Source organism: Brachionichthys hirsutus, chromosome 5, assembly GCF_040956055.1.
Source record: "Brachionichthys hirsutus isolate HB-005 chromosome 5, CSIRO-AGI_Bhir_v1, whole genome shotgun sequence".
Taxonomy (NCBI): domain Eukaryota; kingdom Metazoa; phylum Chordata; class Actinopteri; order Lophiiformes; family Brachionichthyidae; genus Brachionichthys; species Brachionichthys hirsutus.
In genome coordinates this window covers 5,611,663-5,624,448 of record NC_090901.1, presented here as the reverse complement: position 1 = coordinate 5,624,448, position 12,786 = coordinate 5,611,663, and the positions used below count along the sequence as shown (strand labels likewise).

Sequence of the window (12,786 nt, the reverse complement as noted above, 5' to 3'; positions counted from 1 at the left end):
GTTGTATTTACTGTAGTTCTATTTTCACTTCCTCATAGAGCTGAAGGGTCCTTCAGTGATGTGATCAATTTGTCTACTGATGGATCATAACGTCTTCATCAGACAAGATATATGACAGCAGTGAAATTAGAAAATGGACTGTCTTTTGAGCATTTCTTGGGGTTGGAGTCACTTATTACATGCAAAACACAAATGCAGCTGATGTCTCATGGATTAGTGCCTAAAACGTGTTCCTTTTAGACACATTAATAGCAAATTAGCAAATTATCGTTTTAAACTTGAGGAAATGCCCTTGCACCCACCATCCATGAGAAAATATTTGTCCCAATAGATCACTAAACACAATTTTACATGAAATGACAAGCTAGAGCTATTTTGTTTCCATTTCTTTCAGGTTTAAACTGTAGTGCCCGCTGATCTATTGATTAATGTCTACACCAAATATGGTTTAAATCAGTATTTATACTATTGCGTGTATTTGTGTTAGGTAACAATTACATCTGGCCCTTTAATATTTCTTAGATTGAGCTTTCTTAATGTCAACAGACAACTTCCTTTTCCTATTTTTTATTATACATTCACAATTAATGTTTGGGACTTCTTGGAATTCACAATCAAAACCAACATTTCATTGACGTTTAACTTTGTTCCTGACAAACATCACCCTCCACAGTAACCTTACGACTGAAATACAGGCGAACGCTATTAACGACACAACTGCAGATAACGCCGCGATGACATCCACAGAGTTGTAAACGAGCCAGGGCATTTTAATGGACTGTGCCTGCAGGTGACGGGCTCCTTTATGTCTGATGACGTATTCGATCCAGAACACAGCCTGGTCCAGCGGTTTCATCGGCTGATCTTTGTGCAGTCTTGAGAGCCTCTGCATGTTTTCTCCGTACGAGGAATCGTTAAGAACTGTCAGCAGAGCATCTGCAAAGATGTGTCTATCGAGCATGGAGATATCCACAACCACAGCCCCTCCCTTTGCTCTGATTCTGGACAGGTTATCAGGCTGATCGTAGAGTAAGGGAAGTCCAACCACAGGAACACCGTGATAAATTGCCTCCTGGACTCCATTAGTTCCTCCATGGGTCACAAACACTTTCGTTTTTGGATGTCCTAAGAGATCGTTCTGCGGCAGCCAGTTGAATATTAATGTGTTATTGCCAAGGTTAGCTGGCCTTTGTCCCGAATACCTCCACACAACTTTCTGAGGCAACTGGGCGAAGGCTGCTGCAATCTCCTCAGTGACATGTTGGGGAAGCCCTCCAACTAAAGTCCCTAAGGTCATCAGAATGACCCCATGGTCTCCAGAACTCTGGACAAACTCCTCCAGGTCTGCAGGTAGTGGCTTTGGGGGGCTAGACTGAAAACCACCCATGTAGACTATATTTGGCATTGTTGGGCGTGGAAATTCAAAGACAAAATCATTCCTCATGAGCCATATATCAGCATCCAGGTAAAACGTAGAGTAATCCACATCAGGACCGAAGTATTTCTCCACTAATGGCTTGTAGTGACCTTCTGAGATGTATGATTGCAAGTACATCCCAAGGAAATAAGATAAAACATTTAACAGTCGTTGAGGGAAGCTCATTTTATCTGTGAGTTCTGTAGCAGTGAAAGGAATGTATGACAGAGGTGAGGGGGCAATAAGAAGATGAGCTTCACCTTGAATGGTCCACCTCACGTTATAAACGAGGGGGAGTTTGAGCCAACGCGCAAGCATCGCCCCTCCGCCGATGGCGGGGTCAGTCAAAACCACGTCATACTTGGCTTTGTGTAAAGACTGCATGAAGTTCTGGTCCTCAAACATCTGACTGATCATCTCACTCATTCCTTTATGGAAGTCAAAGAACTGCTCCACCGTCACCCTTTGACTCTCAATGTGATTCCTGACGCGAGACCAAACGGAGGCGTGCGTGCGCTGGAGCCGGAGCTCCAGCTGCTGAGACAGAAAGGTTTCGAAGTTCTGCTCAAATCCATTACGGCCGGTAAGAGTCAGAGAGGTGTAGAGAGGAGACGTCTCGCTGATGTACCAGCTATCAGGAGCCCGGATCACAGTGACCTCATGGCCTTTGGTGTGCAGTTCCTTTATGAGCACTTTCATGTTTACCCAATGGCTTCCGTCCAATGGGAAAACAAGGATTTTACCCCCAAATGAACTGGGCGCTCGGATGAAGAGTAGGACAAAGGTGGTGAGAGAGGAATGAAGCACCTGCATGCTGAAGTCCAAGAGAGACTGAGAAATACACAAAAGCAAGTCGATAAGAGACGACAAGCGCGTCTGGTTTCTACGTGTTTGCTTACAGTCACAGTACGGAAATACAGCGGTGGTAAACAAATAGATGCATTTACTCAAGTACTGTCAATGAATTTAACTTAACTCCTTGCCCTTTGAGTATTCTATGCTTCTTCATTTCTGAGCGAAATGTTGCCCTTTTGTTTCACTTCATGTTTAAAGAAAACACAAAATATGCCATGGCTGCTTTTACTTACATAACATCATTTTTTCTTTTCTTTTTTTAGCACTTACCGAAATCTCCAAGAACAGGAAGATTATACGACTTCAAATGTGGAATTGCAGAATAAGGTCTTTGTGCACAGATGTAGAGAATGCACCCTGTAGCCAGTCCTTCAAAAACAGGACTAGCTGAACTATGCACCTACTCATGCTCTAAAAGGTGTGTACTGTTGAAGATAAGGGAGCTGCACAGAGAACTGGAACGTGTAGCTGCACACACACATTTATGTGTGGGTGCCATCTAGTGTCAAGTCAGTGCACTCAACAAAGATAAGGCTGTAGGGACATATCTTTATTACATTTTCAGGAAATGTTGGGAATATTACCAGGAACAAATGATTACATTTGAGTAATGATCCAAAAGAGAGCCTGGATTCTAGATCACTTTGACATTTGTGTAGGATGGGGATCTCTAGCTTACCACAGAATTTCAGGAATTTCCCTTTGGCATTAGTAAAGTATTCTGAATCTGAATTTCTGATCCGGATTCCGGATATTGTTGATATTTTTCTAAAAAATATGGGTACACTTGAGTTTCAGCCTAATAATATATATCATATATAATATTAGAGATAGAGATTTCTAACAAGTAAATTAGGGTTAAGGTTAGAGTTAGAGTTGGGTTGGTTAGGTTATGGGTCACTCACTTTTTCCACACAGGGCCGTGTACATTTTTATTTATTTATTTTTCTCCCTTAGTAATAAAAACCTGAATTTAAAAACTGGATTTCGTGTTTACATTTGTTGTCTTTGAATAATATTTACATCTGCTTGATGATCTGAGTGTGACAAAAATGTAAAAAAATAAAATAATAATAAGTAATGGGGGGACACTTTTTAACACCCGTGTCTATCTAATCTAATAATTTCAGTATGTTTTTTATCATTTTATATTACAGACCAACTTTTTGGGAAATTGTGTCGCACAAATATGATGATGATGATGATGATGATGAATATATTTATTAGATAGAATGTTAGGGTACAAGTACAGTCACACAGTAGCATGTATTACAGTACAAATACAGTCAAACATCCTGTCTAAGAGGAGCATTTCAAAAAATCCCTTGCGGTCTTGTTTCTGTTGAAAGTCCTTGGTACATAAATCATCGACATTTAACAATACAAATAAAAATAAAACCAATATTAAATTACTCAATTGGTTCAAAATAACAATAAAAAATAAATAAAAAAACATTACACCACAGATGCTAAATAACAATAAATTAAAAATAAATTACGCCACAGATGCGAAATGACAATATAAAAAATTATTTCAAACGCTTTCACCTAATATTGTAGTGGAATTAGTGTCAGATATTTAACATGGCAATAAGAGAATAATAACAACAACAAAATGAATTAAATATAAGTTGCGTGTCAGACACGCGTGACTCTGCCTGCATCACGAACCTCACCCTGCAGCCTTTTGTTGTTGTTCTCACGCTAAAATGCGAGATCCGTCGAGCGACTCGCCTGCGCGGTCACATCCCGCCCCGACTTCCCCTCTGCCAGCGGCCTTGGTGCTTTGAGATGAGTAGAAGATGTCTGTTTCGGGGCTGAAAGCCGAATTGAAGTTTTTGGAGTCGATTTTTGACCCGAACCACGAACGTTTCCGAATAATCGACTGGAAACCCGACGAACTCAGTTGCCAATTCAACGTAACCCGGGAGAAATTGCTGATCATCCACTGCAACATCACGGTGAGTCCGAGGCCGGCGCTGCGCTGCGCACAAGCTAACGCAGCCCGACCGCTGGAAAGCAGAATCAGCCGGGGGAGAAGGGTCCGTGTTTACAAATGAAACGCGAACAAAGTGTTAACCGATCGCCTTCAAGTTGGGTTCAGACACCCGGAATTTAATTCACCCCGATGGTTAAAGAAAAACATTTAGAACCGCGTCTTATTTTCACCAGGAAAAAGTAAAATAAAGCGTCGTTAGTAACTACGCTGCGGTAGCTTTAGCTAGCACTGTTAATTGAAAGTAACGTCGACGCTAGCTTGTCTCGTTAGCAGAACCACAGCTGCTAACTTTCTAACTACCCAACCTACGCATTTTGTTTAACCCCTAAACTTACTCTAGTTTTAGCAACTTAACCTTTCTTTTTTAGCTATGTTTACGTGAACAGGTATACTGCTAAATGTACCTTTTTTTTTTATGTGTTTATTTTTTAATTAGCTCTAAGGCAGTTTACGGAACGTTGTTTACTTGTAGCTTTGCGTTGTAGCTTTTCAGTAAATACATTTTTTCTTATCGATAAACTGATTCATCTGACGAATTTACTAGCAGTAAAGCTTAATGATTCCTTTAACAGGACCGCATTTGTGGAAAGAGTGTGATTTAGAGTCTGCTTTATGATAAAACTCTTGAATAAAACAACAATGGTGATTCTTTTTTTTATGCTTTTAAATTGAATGAAAAATGTTCTTGAATTACATTTGAAGTCCATTCTGTAATGGCTTCAACACAGAATCGTTCTTGGATCGACTGCTGCTGTCAGGGGAAAAACTAATTAATGTGTGATTCGAAATAATGGTTTACACAAGTAATCAATAATAAGTAAACAACCAGCAAGTTGTCAATCCAATCAGCAGTAGATATTTCACACAATGCCACGTAAGGCGTTGGTGGAAAACATTTCCTTCCTTGTTGTGGGTGTCTGAGACTTGTGTGTGGTTCTCATCCTACATATGTAGTATATTATTATTATGGAGAACTGTTTCCTGCTTACCATTACAAAACTGTGGTCTATTGCATTGATAAGATCAAGTTCAACAGTCAGCAGTCCTGTAAACCTGTCGATCCCTTTTTAATTTTTTTTTAGTTGTCTGTTGGGCATTTTTTGCAGCCTTTTTATTAATATTTTATAGAGTTGACAGGAAATGTGGGAGAGCTTAAATTGAGCAAGAAGTGAGAAGACCTGTGGGAAAAGGGCCGTGGGCCAAATCATAACCGGTGGCCTCGACGCCACCGACTGAACAAGTTCCAGCCCAGGAAGAAGATCTTAGATTATAAACCTTGCAGCTTTGTTCATAAAGGTCTTTGTCTACGGTGGCTCTTATTATTTTTGTACACGTCACCATTTGAGTGCCCGAGTGCATGACTAGCGGTAACCTAAACATACCACTTTCATCGCACACCTCAAGTCACTAAATTGCATTTGCATTGTTGAAGTATTAGAACTTGCAAAAAAACATGTGCACACATTCCGCTACGGCACGGACGCAGCCGGGTTTGTTCGGTTGTTGTTGTCATTTTGAGGCTGATGCCAAGTCTGTCTGCAGCACCTTTAAATCAGCATAACCTCAAGGAGACCACAGTTTGACATTCTTCCTCCAAAACATTAGTTAGTCGGGTTTAGGAAGGCTTTCTGTTTTTTATGTATCTGTGGTGGTACATTCTCATGTTCTATTGCACAGCTACTTGTAAACAAAGGATATCAGACATCGTCCAATGTGAGCTCTTTGAATTTGACTTCATGATAGTTGGTGTTTGATCCCAGAAAAGTGTTTTGTTGACCCTTTACCATGGTGGGCCGTGAGAGGGAAAGGAGCTGGTGTGATGTAGTAAATAAAAACACAGCTTGCTGCAGCTAGCGCTGTTTCATCCACGAGATGTAGAATGTTGAACTGTTTTAACTGTGGCCTGTGTTGCAGGAATCCTACCCCTCAACCGCCCCCATATGGTTCGTTGACTCCGATGATCCGAGTCTTGCTGAAGTGTTGGAGCGTTTGGAAGATGTGAGAAAAGGCAGCACTTTGGTGAGTTGGCTGATGTGAGTCTCGCTGACATCTCATCGTGGATGGTAGTCTCCTGTTTCGTCATCCCTAGTTTGGTTTTAGTTCTTGTGCCGATCCGTGTTTGAAGTTACAAAAGTTAAGTGTCTTAAAATTAGAAGCTGTAGATAATTGTTCAGATTATTTATTTTTATTATTTTTTTGCCTCCAGCTCCTTCAGCAGTTGAAGCGTCTCATTTGTGATCTCTGCCGGCTTTACAATCTGCCTCAACATCCAGATGTAGAAATGCTTGATCAGCCTCTACCTGCTGGGCCGATCACCCAAGACAGAAAGGTACTCGAGTCGTAAAACTGCATGTGTTTCTGGTTGAACTCTCGGCATGTGTCAACTCATCGCGTCCCTACACTGCAGCATGGGCCGTCGGATGACGTGACGTCTGAAGAGGAGGATGAGGAAGAAATGGGAGAGGTATTTATATGGATTGTTTACATCTTAATGGCCTAATTTCCTGGGCTCCTTGTTTCTAATTACGATCAATGCATTGGTAGCAGGACATTGACCTAGATCAAGACCTGGACCATTACGACATGAAAGAAGAGGAGCCTGCCGATGGGAAAAAGTCCGAAGACGACGGGATTGAAAAAGAAAATCTGGCTATCTTGGAGAAGATTCGTAAAAACCAGAGACAAGATTACTTGAATGTACGTATTTATTCAGCTTGGTAGACTGTAAAATAATCATCATCATCATCCCATAATAGGTTATGATTCTCAGCCCTCGTTTCCTGTTTCAGGGTGCGGTGTCCGGCTCCGTGCAAGCGTCAGACCGCCTAATGAAGGAACTCAAGGAGATCTACAGATCACAGAGCTACAAGACGGGTGACTGCACGACACATTCCCACACAGCGGTTACTGTTCTAAAATCCTACCGGCAAACGGAAGCTAAGGCGCGTCCCTGTCCTTCACAGGTATTTATTCGGTTGAATTAGTCGGCGACGTTCTTTACGAATGGCACGTCAAGTTACGGACGTAAGTTCATGCACCGAAACCTTCCGACTTGGCCGACGTGGATTGTTTTCCATCGGATCTGACTTGCTCTTTATTGCAGGGTTGACCCAGACAGTCCTTTGCATAGTGACTTGCAGGTCTTAAAAGAAAAGGAAGGCGTGGACTACATTCTGCTCAATTTCTCTTATAAAGTCAGTCCTGTGCTTATATTTCTGTCATTTTTTCAGAAGGGCTTGCGTTTTCATCCGACTGAGGTTGTTTTGTTTCTTTGTGCGACAGGATAATTTTCCTTTCGACCCACCTTTTGTACGGGTCGTCTCGCCAGTGCTCTCTGGAGGGTGAGTGTGTGCAGTCCTTTACACATTTGTCGTGTGCACCTTGATGGGGGGGGGGGGGGGCATTTACTTTATTAATGGAGGAAAATGCGGTTCGGACTTCTTTGGATCTTGTAATGTTACTGCAAAGTACAGTTTGTTTGTTTTTTTTGATTAGCTGCAAATTAATATCCCCGACTCGGAAGATGTGAATAAAAGAATCAGAATGAACCAGTAAATCAAACACATGAACAAAATCCTTTCGTCAGTATTTACACCGCATCTGGAAGTCATTAATAATGGGTTTAAGCACATTTCTGTGTAAATTCCATTCATTTTTCGTGCATCCATGTATAATAAAATGCAATATAAAATGATGTATTTGTGGAAATTCAAATTTGCTCCACAAAGTAAATGAAATCAATTTGAAGCATAGCAAATTTGTGAAAGTTCAGGGTAATACTTTCCTCCTCTTATATATCATGTTAAATGACTTCAATGTTAATATACATACTATTAATTGACTTATTCTCCATGGCTTTCTTTCTATTTTCAGTTATGTTCTAGTGGGAGGAGCCTTGTGCATGGAACTCCTGACAAAACAGGTATGTAAAAGGAGTTTGAAGCATTTTCATTTTCATTTACCCTAAATATTCAGTGGTTCCTCTTTTTGTTTTGTTTCTTTCCTCCCAGGGCTGGAGCAGTGCCTATTCCATAGAGTCTGTTATTATGCAGATCAATGCAACTCTCGTTAAAGGAAAAGCCAGAGTGCAGTTTGGAGCCAATAAGGTAAGGAGATGTTATTGATCAGCTCTCGGTATCTCATTCAAAGTTACTACCGGCATTCATTTTTCAGTTTGGTAGAAAATCAAGTGATAATACAGTAATAATAAAGCAGTATCGATACAGAACTAATAATGATCACTTTACGAGACTAATACGTGAGAGCGGAGCAGAGTACTCGCGATTGAAGATACTTGAATGATGAAGATACATTTGCTGTGCAGTGATGAAGGTGATGATGAGCGCTTTACAGCTCTTCTGACGCCATACTGTCCATCTCAGAGTCACTCGCCGTGTCCTTAAACCACAAAGATGCACTCGTTGCCTTCTCCGATTGACAGAGGCTGACTTCGCCACCTTGTTTTATATTTCTCATTTATGCCTTTTTTTAGCGCTCTAGTGCTGCAGCACCGTCTCAAACTCTCTCCCCAAAAACAACAAGCTCGTTTCCATTCTGGTTCCTTGTCTCCGTGCTTCCGCTACATAACGGCAAGATCTTTGTGCACATTGAGCAGAGCATGTGTTTGTTTTTTGTTTTTGTAGAACCAGTACAATCTTGTCAGAGCACAACAGTCGTACAAGTCCCTCGTGCAGGTTCATGAAAAGAATGGTGAGTGGAATATTTCCAAACTTCTGGAACGTCGTAAACACGGAATTACGGATCCAAACGGTGTCTGCTTGTGTTTTCCCAGGATGGTACACACCACCTAAGGAGGACGGATAAGGCGCTGCTGCCGCTATGCACTGAGAACATGTCTTTGGCTCAAAGTATCTTATTTGATTTGGATTACCCCCCCCGATTTACTGGGACTGTATCATCTTTCTCATGGAAACCATGTCTCCGGCTCCTCTGACAAGGATTCCTTTGCCCCGCTCTAGGAGAGACTTTATTCTGGTACCACTTGGCCCTCAGTGCTGCAGTGAGGAAGAGGAGGAGGAGGATGTCAGAGCGTCAATAGTCCTGTTTTCTCAATATGCTCATTTGTCTTAAGAAAAAATCCTTCTCCCTTTAAGTGTGGAGAAGTGGTTTTTGTTCAGCTGCTTTGACAAAGTGGGCTTTATAAATAGTTTTAAAGTAGACATTGACGCTCTTGAAGCGGCGCCTCACTGCACCTTTTCTTTCCCAAGTACAACTTTCTCTTGTTATTTGAGGATATTACACAATAAATGAGCCAATTTTCCTATTATTTTTTTTTGTAACCTCTCTTTAAATTGAGACGACCCAGCACTCTTATTCCTGAAGCTTTATTAAAAATGAGCGCAATCACAATGCTACAAATGAATCAAAAAATAATCTAATCCAGCAGAGATTAGTTATAATAAATGGGGCCAATGGGCACGGAACATTGTTGGTGCATATTATGAAGACGGTAATGAGATCTGTCTGATCGGCAACATTCGGAGACTTCTATTGGATGGAAAGTTTCAGCGCTCGTGTTGCCTTATTTCTGTTAGCGCTCCGTTCAGCTGGTTGGAGGATTATGTACAGAGTTAACATGCTCCATTCTGTCTCCATTTAACCCCTCTCGGGGGGGGCTAAACATCCATCACTTCCATCAGCAAGTCTTCTTTTGCCACAGCAGAATAAGGTTCATGCTTTGCTCCATTTTCTTTGTGTGTGTTAAAGAAGAATTGCTTGCAGTGTGAAGAGAACTGACCTGAATTGCTTGTTTGAATTTTTGACCACGCAATATATTCTAGCACTTCAACAGCACTGCAGAACAGACACTGAACCAACTTTATTGAATATTTGTCTGCAAAAGTGTGTCTGAAGGGCGACTCAGGTAACAATCTACACGTAGGAGAGGCAGGAAGCTGCACCTGTTGGGTTTGGGTTCTTTTCTCGGATCGGATTGGGCCCAGTTCTGACGTTAATCTTGAGCACGCACCGGTTGGATGTCAAGAACAGAACGTGTAACCAGCTTTACAATATTATGGGTCGCGTGTCTTTCATCAGCATCATCAGTTCTCGCCGTAGTATTTGTTTATTTCCTACCGAGTGCTGACGTAGATTTGATTTCAGGGTGAACTCTTTAAATGTTCCTGATAAAGGTGTTTGTGCACTGGGGTGGGGGCGGGGTCAAGTGTTTTGTCCCGCCAGACGTCCACAGCCCTTCATGTCTGATGCAGCAGAGTGGAGGATGACCAGGTATGTCCTCACCTCTAATTGTCCTGCATTGTCGGGCAGGACGGGACAGTTGGGACAAACACCGGGAGGGTTGTAGGTTCAGCGCTCCGGCTGCTTGACCAGAGCCACCGAAGCCCTGGTCAGAGCGAATGTTTAGAGACGACGGACGTTTGACAGTGTCGCCATGCTGGTTGGACTCAAAAGATTCCTTCATCTCACTCGTTCAGTTCCTGGTTTCAACAGTTGTTGCCCCCCTCCCCCCCCCCCCCTGTTTGAGGAACTTTTGACCATGTACAGTAATTTGTAAACTTGCATCAAGTTTATGAATAAATAATTTTAAGATATGTTTTGTTGGTTTGTCTATTTGAGTCCCCTGAAAGATTTCAGACATCTAATTGGGATGTGTGTGTGTGTGTGTGTGTGTGTGGGGGGGGGGGGGGGCGGGGGGCGGCGTATCATTCTACTGCAACCACATTATCTTTCAGTCGACCTTTCACTGGCAGTTTGAAATTTTCTCCAAGTATATTCCCCAAACCATAAAAAGAATCTTATGGCAAGACCTTTAATTCTTGGATGTTGTGTGAGGAAGGCCTGTCTGCAGACTAATAATGAAAATGAATGCAACAAGAACTGTTTAATATCTATTAGGGTAAGATGTAATAATACAAAAGTAATACACAAAATCGTATTCCACGTTTACTCCATCCATGGAGGCGCTGCCACCTCTGACATTTCACTCACATAATCTGCACATTTCTAACGAATGTCCATCGCAAATATTTACTTCATCTTAAGTATATATATCAACTTATATGGTACATGATCATACATACCAAACAGCATACAGTACATGGGGGGGGGGTGCCTTTCAGAAGCTTTTATACAGCTATAAATTCCATCGTCACGCCACCTGCCTGTTTGAACATGTGGCAAAAGGTTTGGACTCAAACGTTCACAGAGAAAAGTATTTCTGTTCGACTTTGGACTTCCTTTTTGTAATTGATCCATGTAACTTGAAGCTTCTATGACAGATGATCATTGACGGATGGATCTACTGGTGAAAATGTTATGCCATAATTAAACTAAACCGGATCGCTCACTTAAGTCATTTTTTCGCTCCGATCAATACTTTTCATTTCTACATTTGAAGCCTGTGCAGCAGGACGTGCCTTGATCCTGATTATTCTACTGTTTCATATATTCACATTGATATTGCTCCACTGTGATTAACCATTAATTTATTTTTGCACTGATGTGAACATGTAAACAAGTGCAAACATTAAATGTAACCAAAAAAAAGTCATAAAAACAATTTGCAGCCATGAAAGGACATAAAAACGTGCTTCAGTCTCATCCATCTGAGACAGAACAGGGTGGTGCAAAAGACAGAAAGAAAAACATCTAGATCACATCATTACAGTCGGACGAGACGACACGGAATCTTCTGTTTCAAGTCTAATACTGGATTATCGTAAGAACCATCTACTGAATGTTGAAGCTTTCAAAGAAGACTTGAGCGACTCGCTCTCGTTTTCGCTCCGTCAGGAAATGATTTTGAATTCTATTCACCGCCATACAAATGTCATATTTATACATACTCGTAGAACAACACAACAGCCACAGAATAACACACTAAGGCCTGAAATCCAGAGCTTCAGAAACAAGTAGTCGTCTAAGCATTTACACGTAGGGGCGAGTGGGAGAAATCCATCACTTTGACCACTTACAACAATGATTAGTAGTATTTACTGTCCAACCTGGAAGTGTCTTGGTTTTCTTTCTATTTGAACCTGTATAACCTTAATTTGGAATGTTTTATCCAATGAACAGCAATCCTGAATACTCCATGTGCTTCATAAGACCCCCCCCCCCCCTCCCCTCCACTGAAAATAATCTGCTAAAGTGTAACTAGCCTGATGACTCTCTGAAAGGTTGAACAGCAGTGACAAGCAGAGGAGCAGAGGAAGAAGTCACAGGGCTTCACGGGTAGAATCAAACCTACAAAACTGAAAGGTTTGCCGACGCAGACGAGCTGCTCAAGAACGGGCCTGGAAGAGAAGCTGTCTGACCCTCACAATTAGATTTTGTGCAACACACCATTTCCAGCAAATGTCCTCTGAATTATCTTACAGATGCTAGAGCGATATCTGCATCACATCTAACGCTGCAAAACAACAAATAGAAGCGTTTCCCAAATTTTCCATTAGTTGATCATTATAACGTTTTTTTTTCCACTTTTGTGTTTTTTTTTGGGGGGGGGGGGGGTCTAAGATATTTCCTGCGTGTT

The 12,786-nt window shown here is 41.5% G+C and overlaps 1 protein-coding gene and 1 pseudogene across 4 annotated transcripts; one reads left to right on the top strand and one right to left on the bottom strand.

Moving 5' to 3' along the window:
* Window positions 1-628: 628 nt before the first annotated feature.
* On the bottom strand, window positions 629-11,121 carry LOC137893489 (UDP-glucuronosyltransferase 2C1 pseudogene; annotated as a pseudogene).
* On the top strand, window positions 3,998-10,843 carry LOC137893488 (ubiquitin-conjugating enzyme E2 Q2-like). 4 transcript variants are annotated; one of them, XM_068738899.1, is made up of 13 exons: window positions 3,998-4,233; window positions 6,186-6,290; window positions 6,478-6,600; window positions 6,679-6,735; window positions 6,819-6,968; window positions 7,061-7,145; window positions 7,235-7,295; window positions 7,375-7,465; window positions 7,554-7,612; window positions 8,145-8,193; window positions 8,282-8,377; window positions 8,915-8,981; window positions 9,064-10,843. In XM_068738899.1, exons 1-13 carry the CDS (start codon window positions 4,075-4,077, stop codon window positions 9,093-9,095), a joined length of 1,134 nt encoding a protein of 377 aa, XP_068595000.1. In that variant the 5' UTR covers window positions 3,998-4,074; the 3' UTR covers window positions 9,096-10,843. The 4 variants fall into 4 exon arrangements, with proteins under 4 accessions (XP_068595000.1, XP_068595001.1, XP_068594998.1 ...); XM_068738900.1 differs by having other exon boundaries at window positions 6,819-6,983; XM_068738897.1 differs by having other exon boundaries at window positions 6,816-6,968.
* Window positions 11,122-12,786: the final 1,665 nt, after the last annotated feature.

What these genes read in the sequence shown, in the direction of transcription:
- LOC137893488 (XM_068738898.1), top strand. Translation starts at nt 4,075, where the DNA reads ATGTCTGTTTCGGGGCTGAAAGCCGAATTGAAGTTTTTGGAGTCGATT. An exon ending in ATGAGGAAGAAATGGGAGAG is followed by an intron (nt 6,736 to 6,815) that starts GTATTTATATGG and finishes ATGCATTGGTAG; the next exon opens with CAGGACATTGACCTAGATCA. An exon ending in TGCTCAATTTCTCTTATAAA is followed by an intron (nt 7,466 to 7,553) that starts GTCAGTCCTGTG and finishes TTTGTGCGACAG; the next exon opens with GATAATTTTCCTTTCGACCC.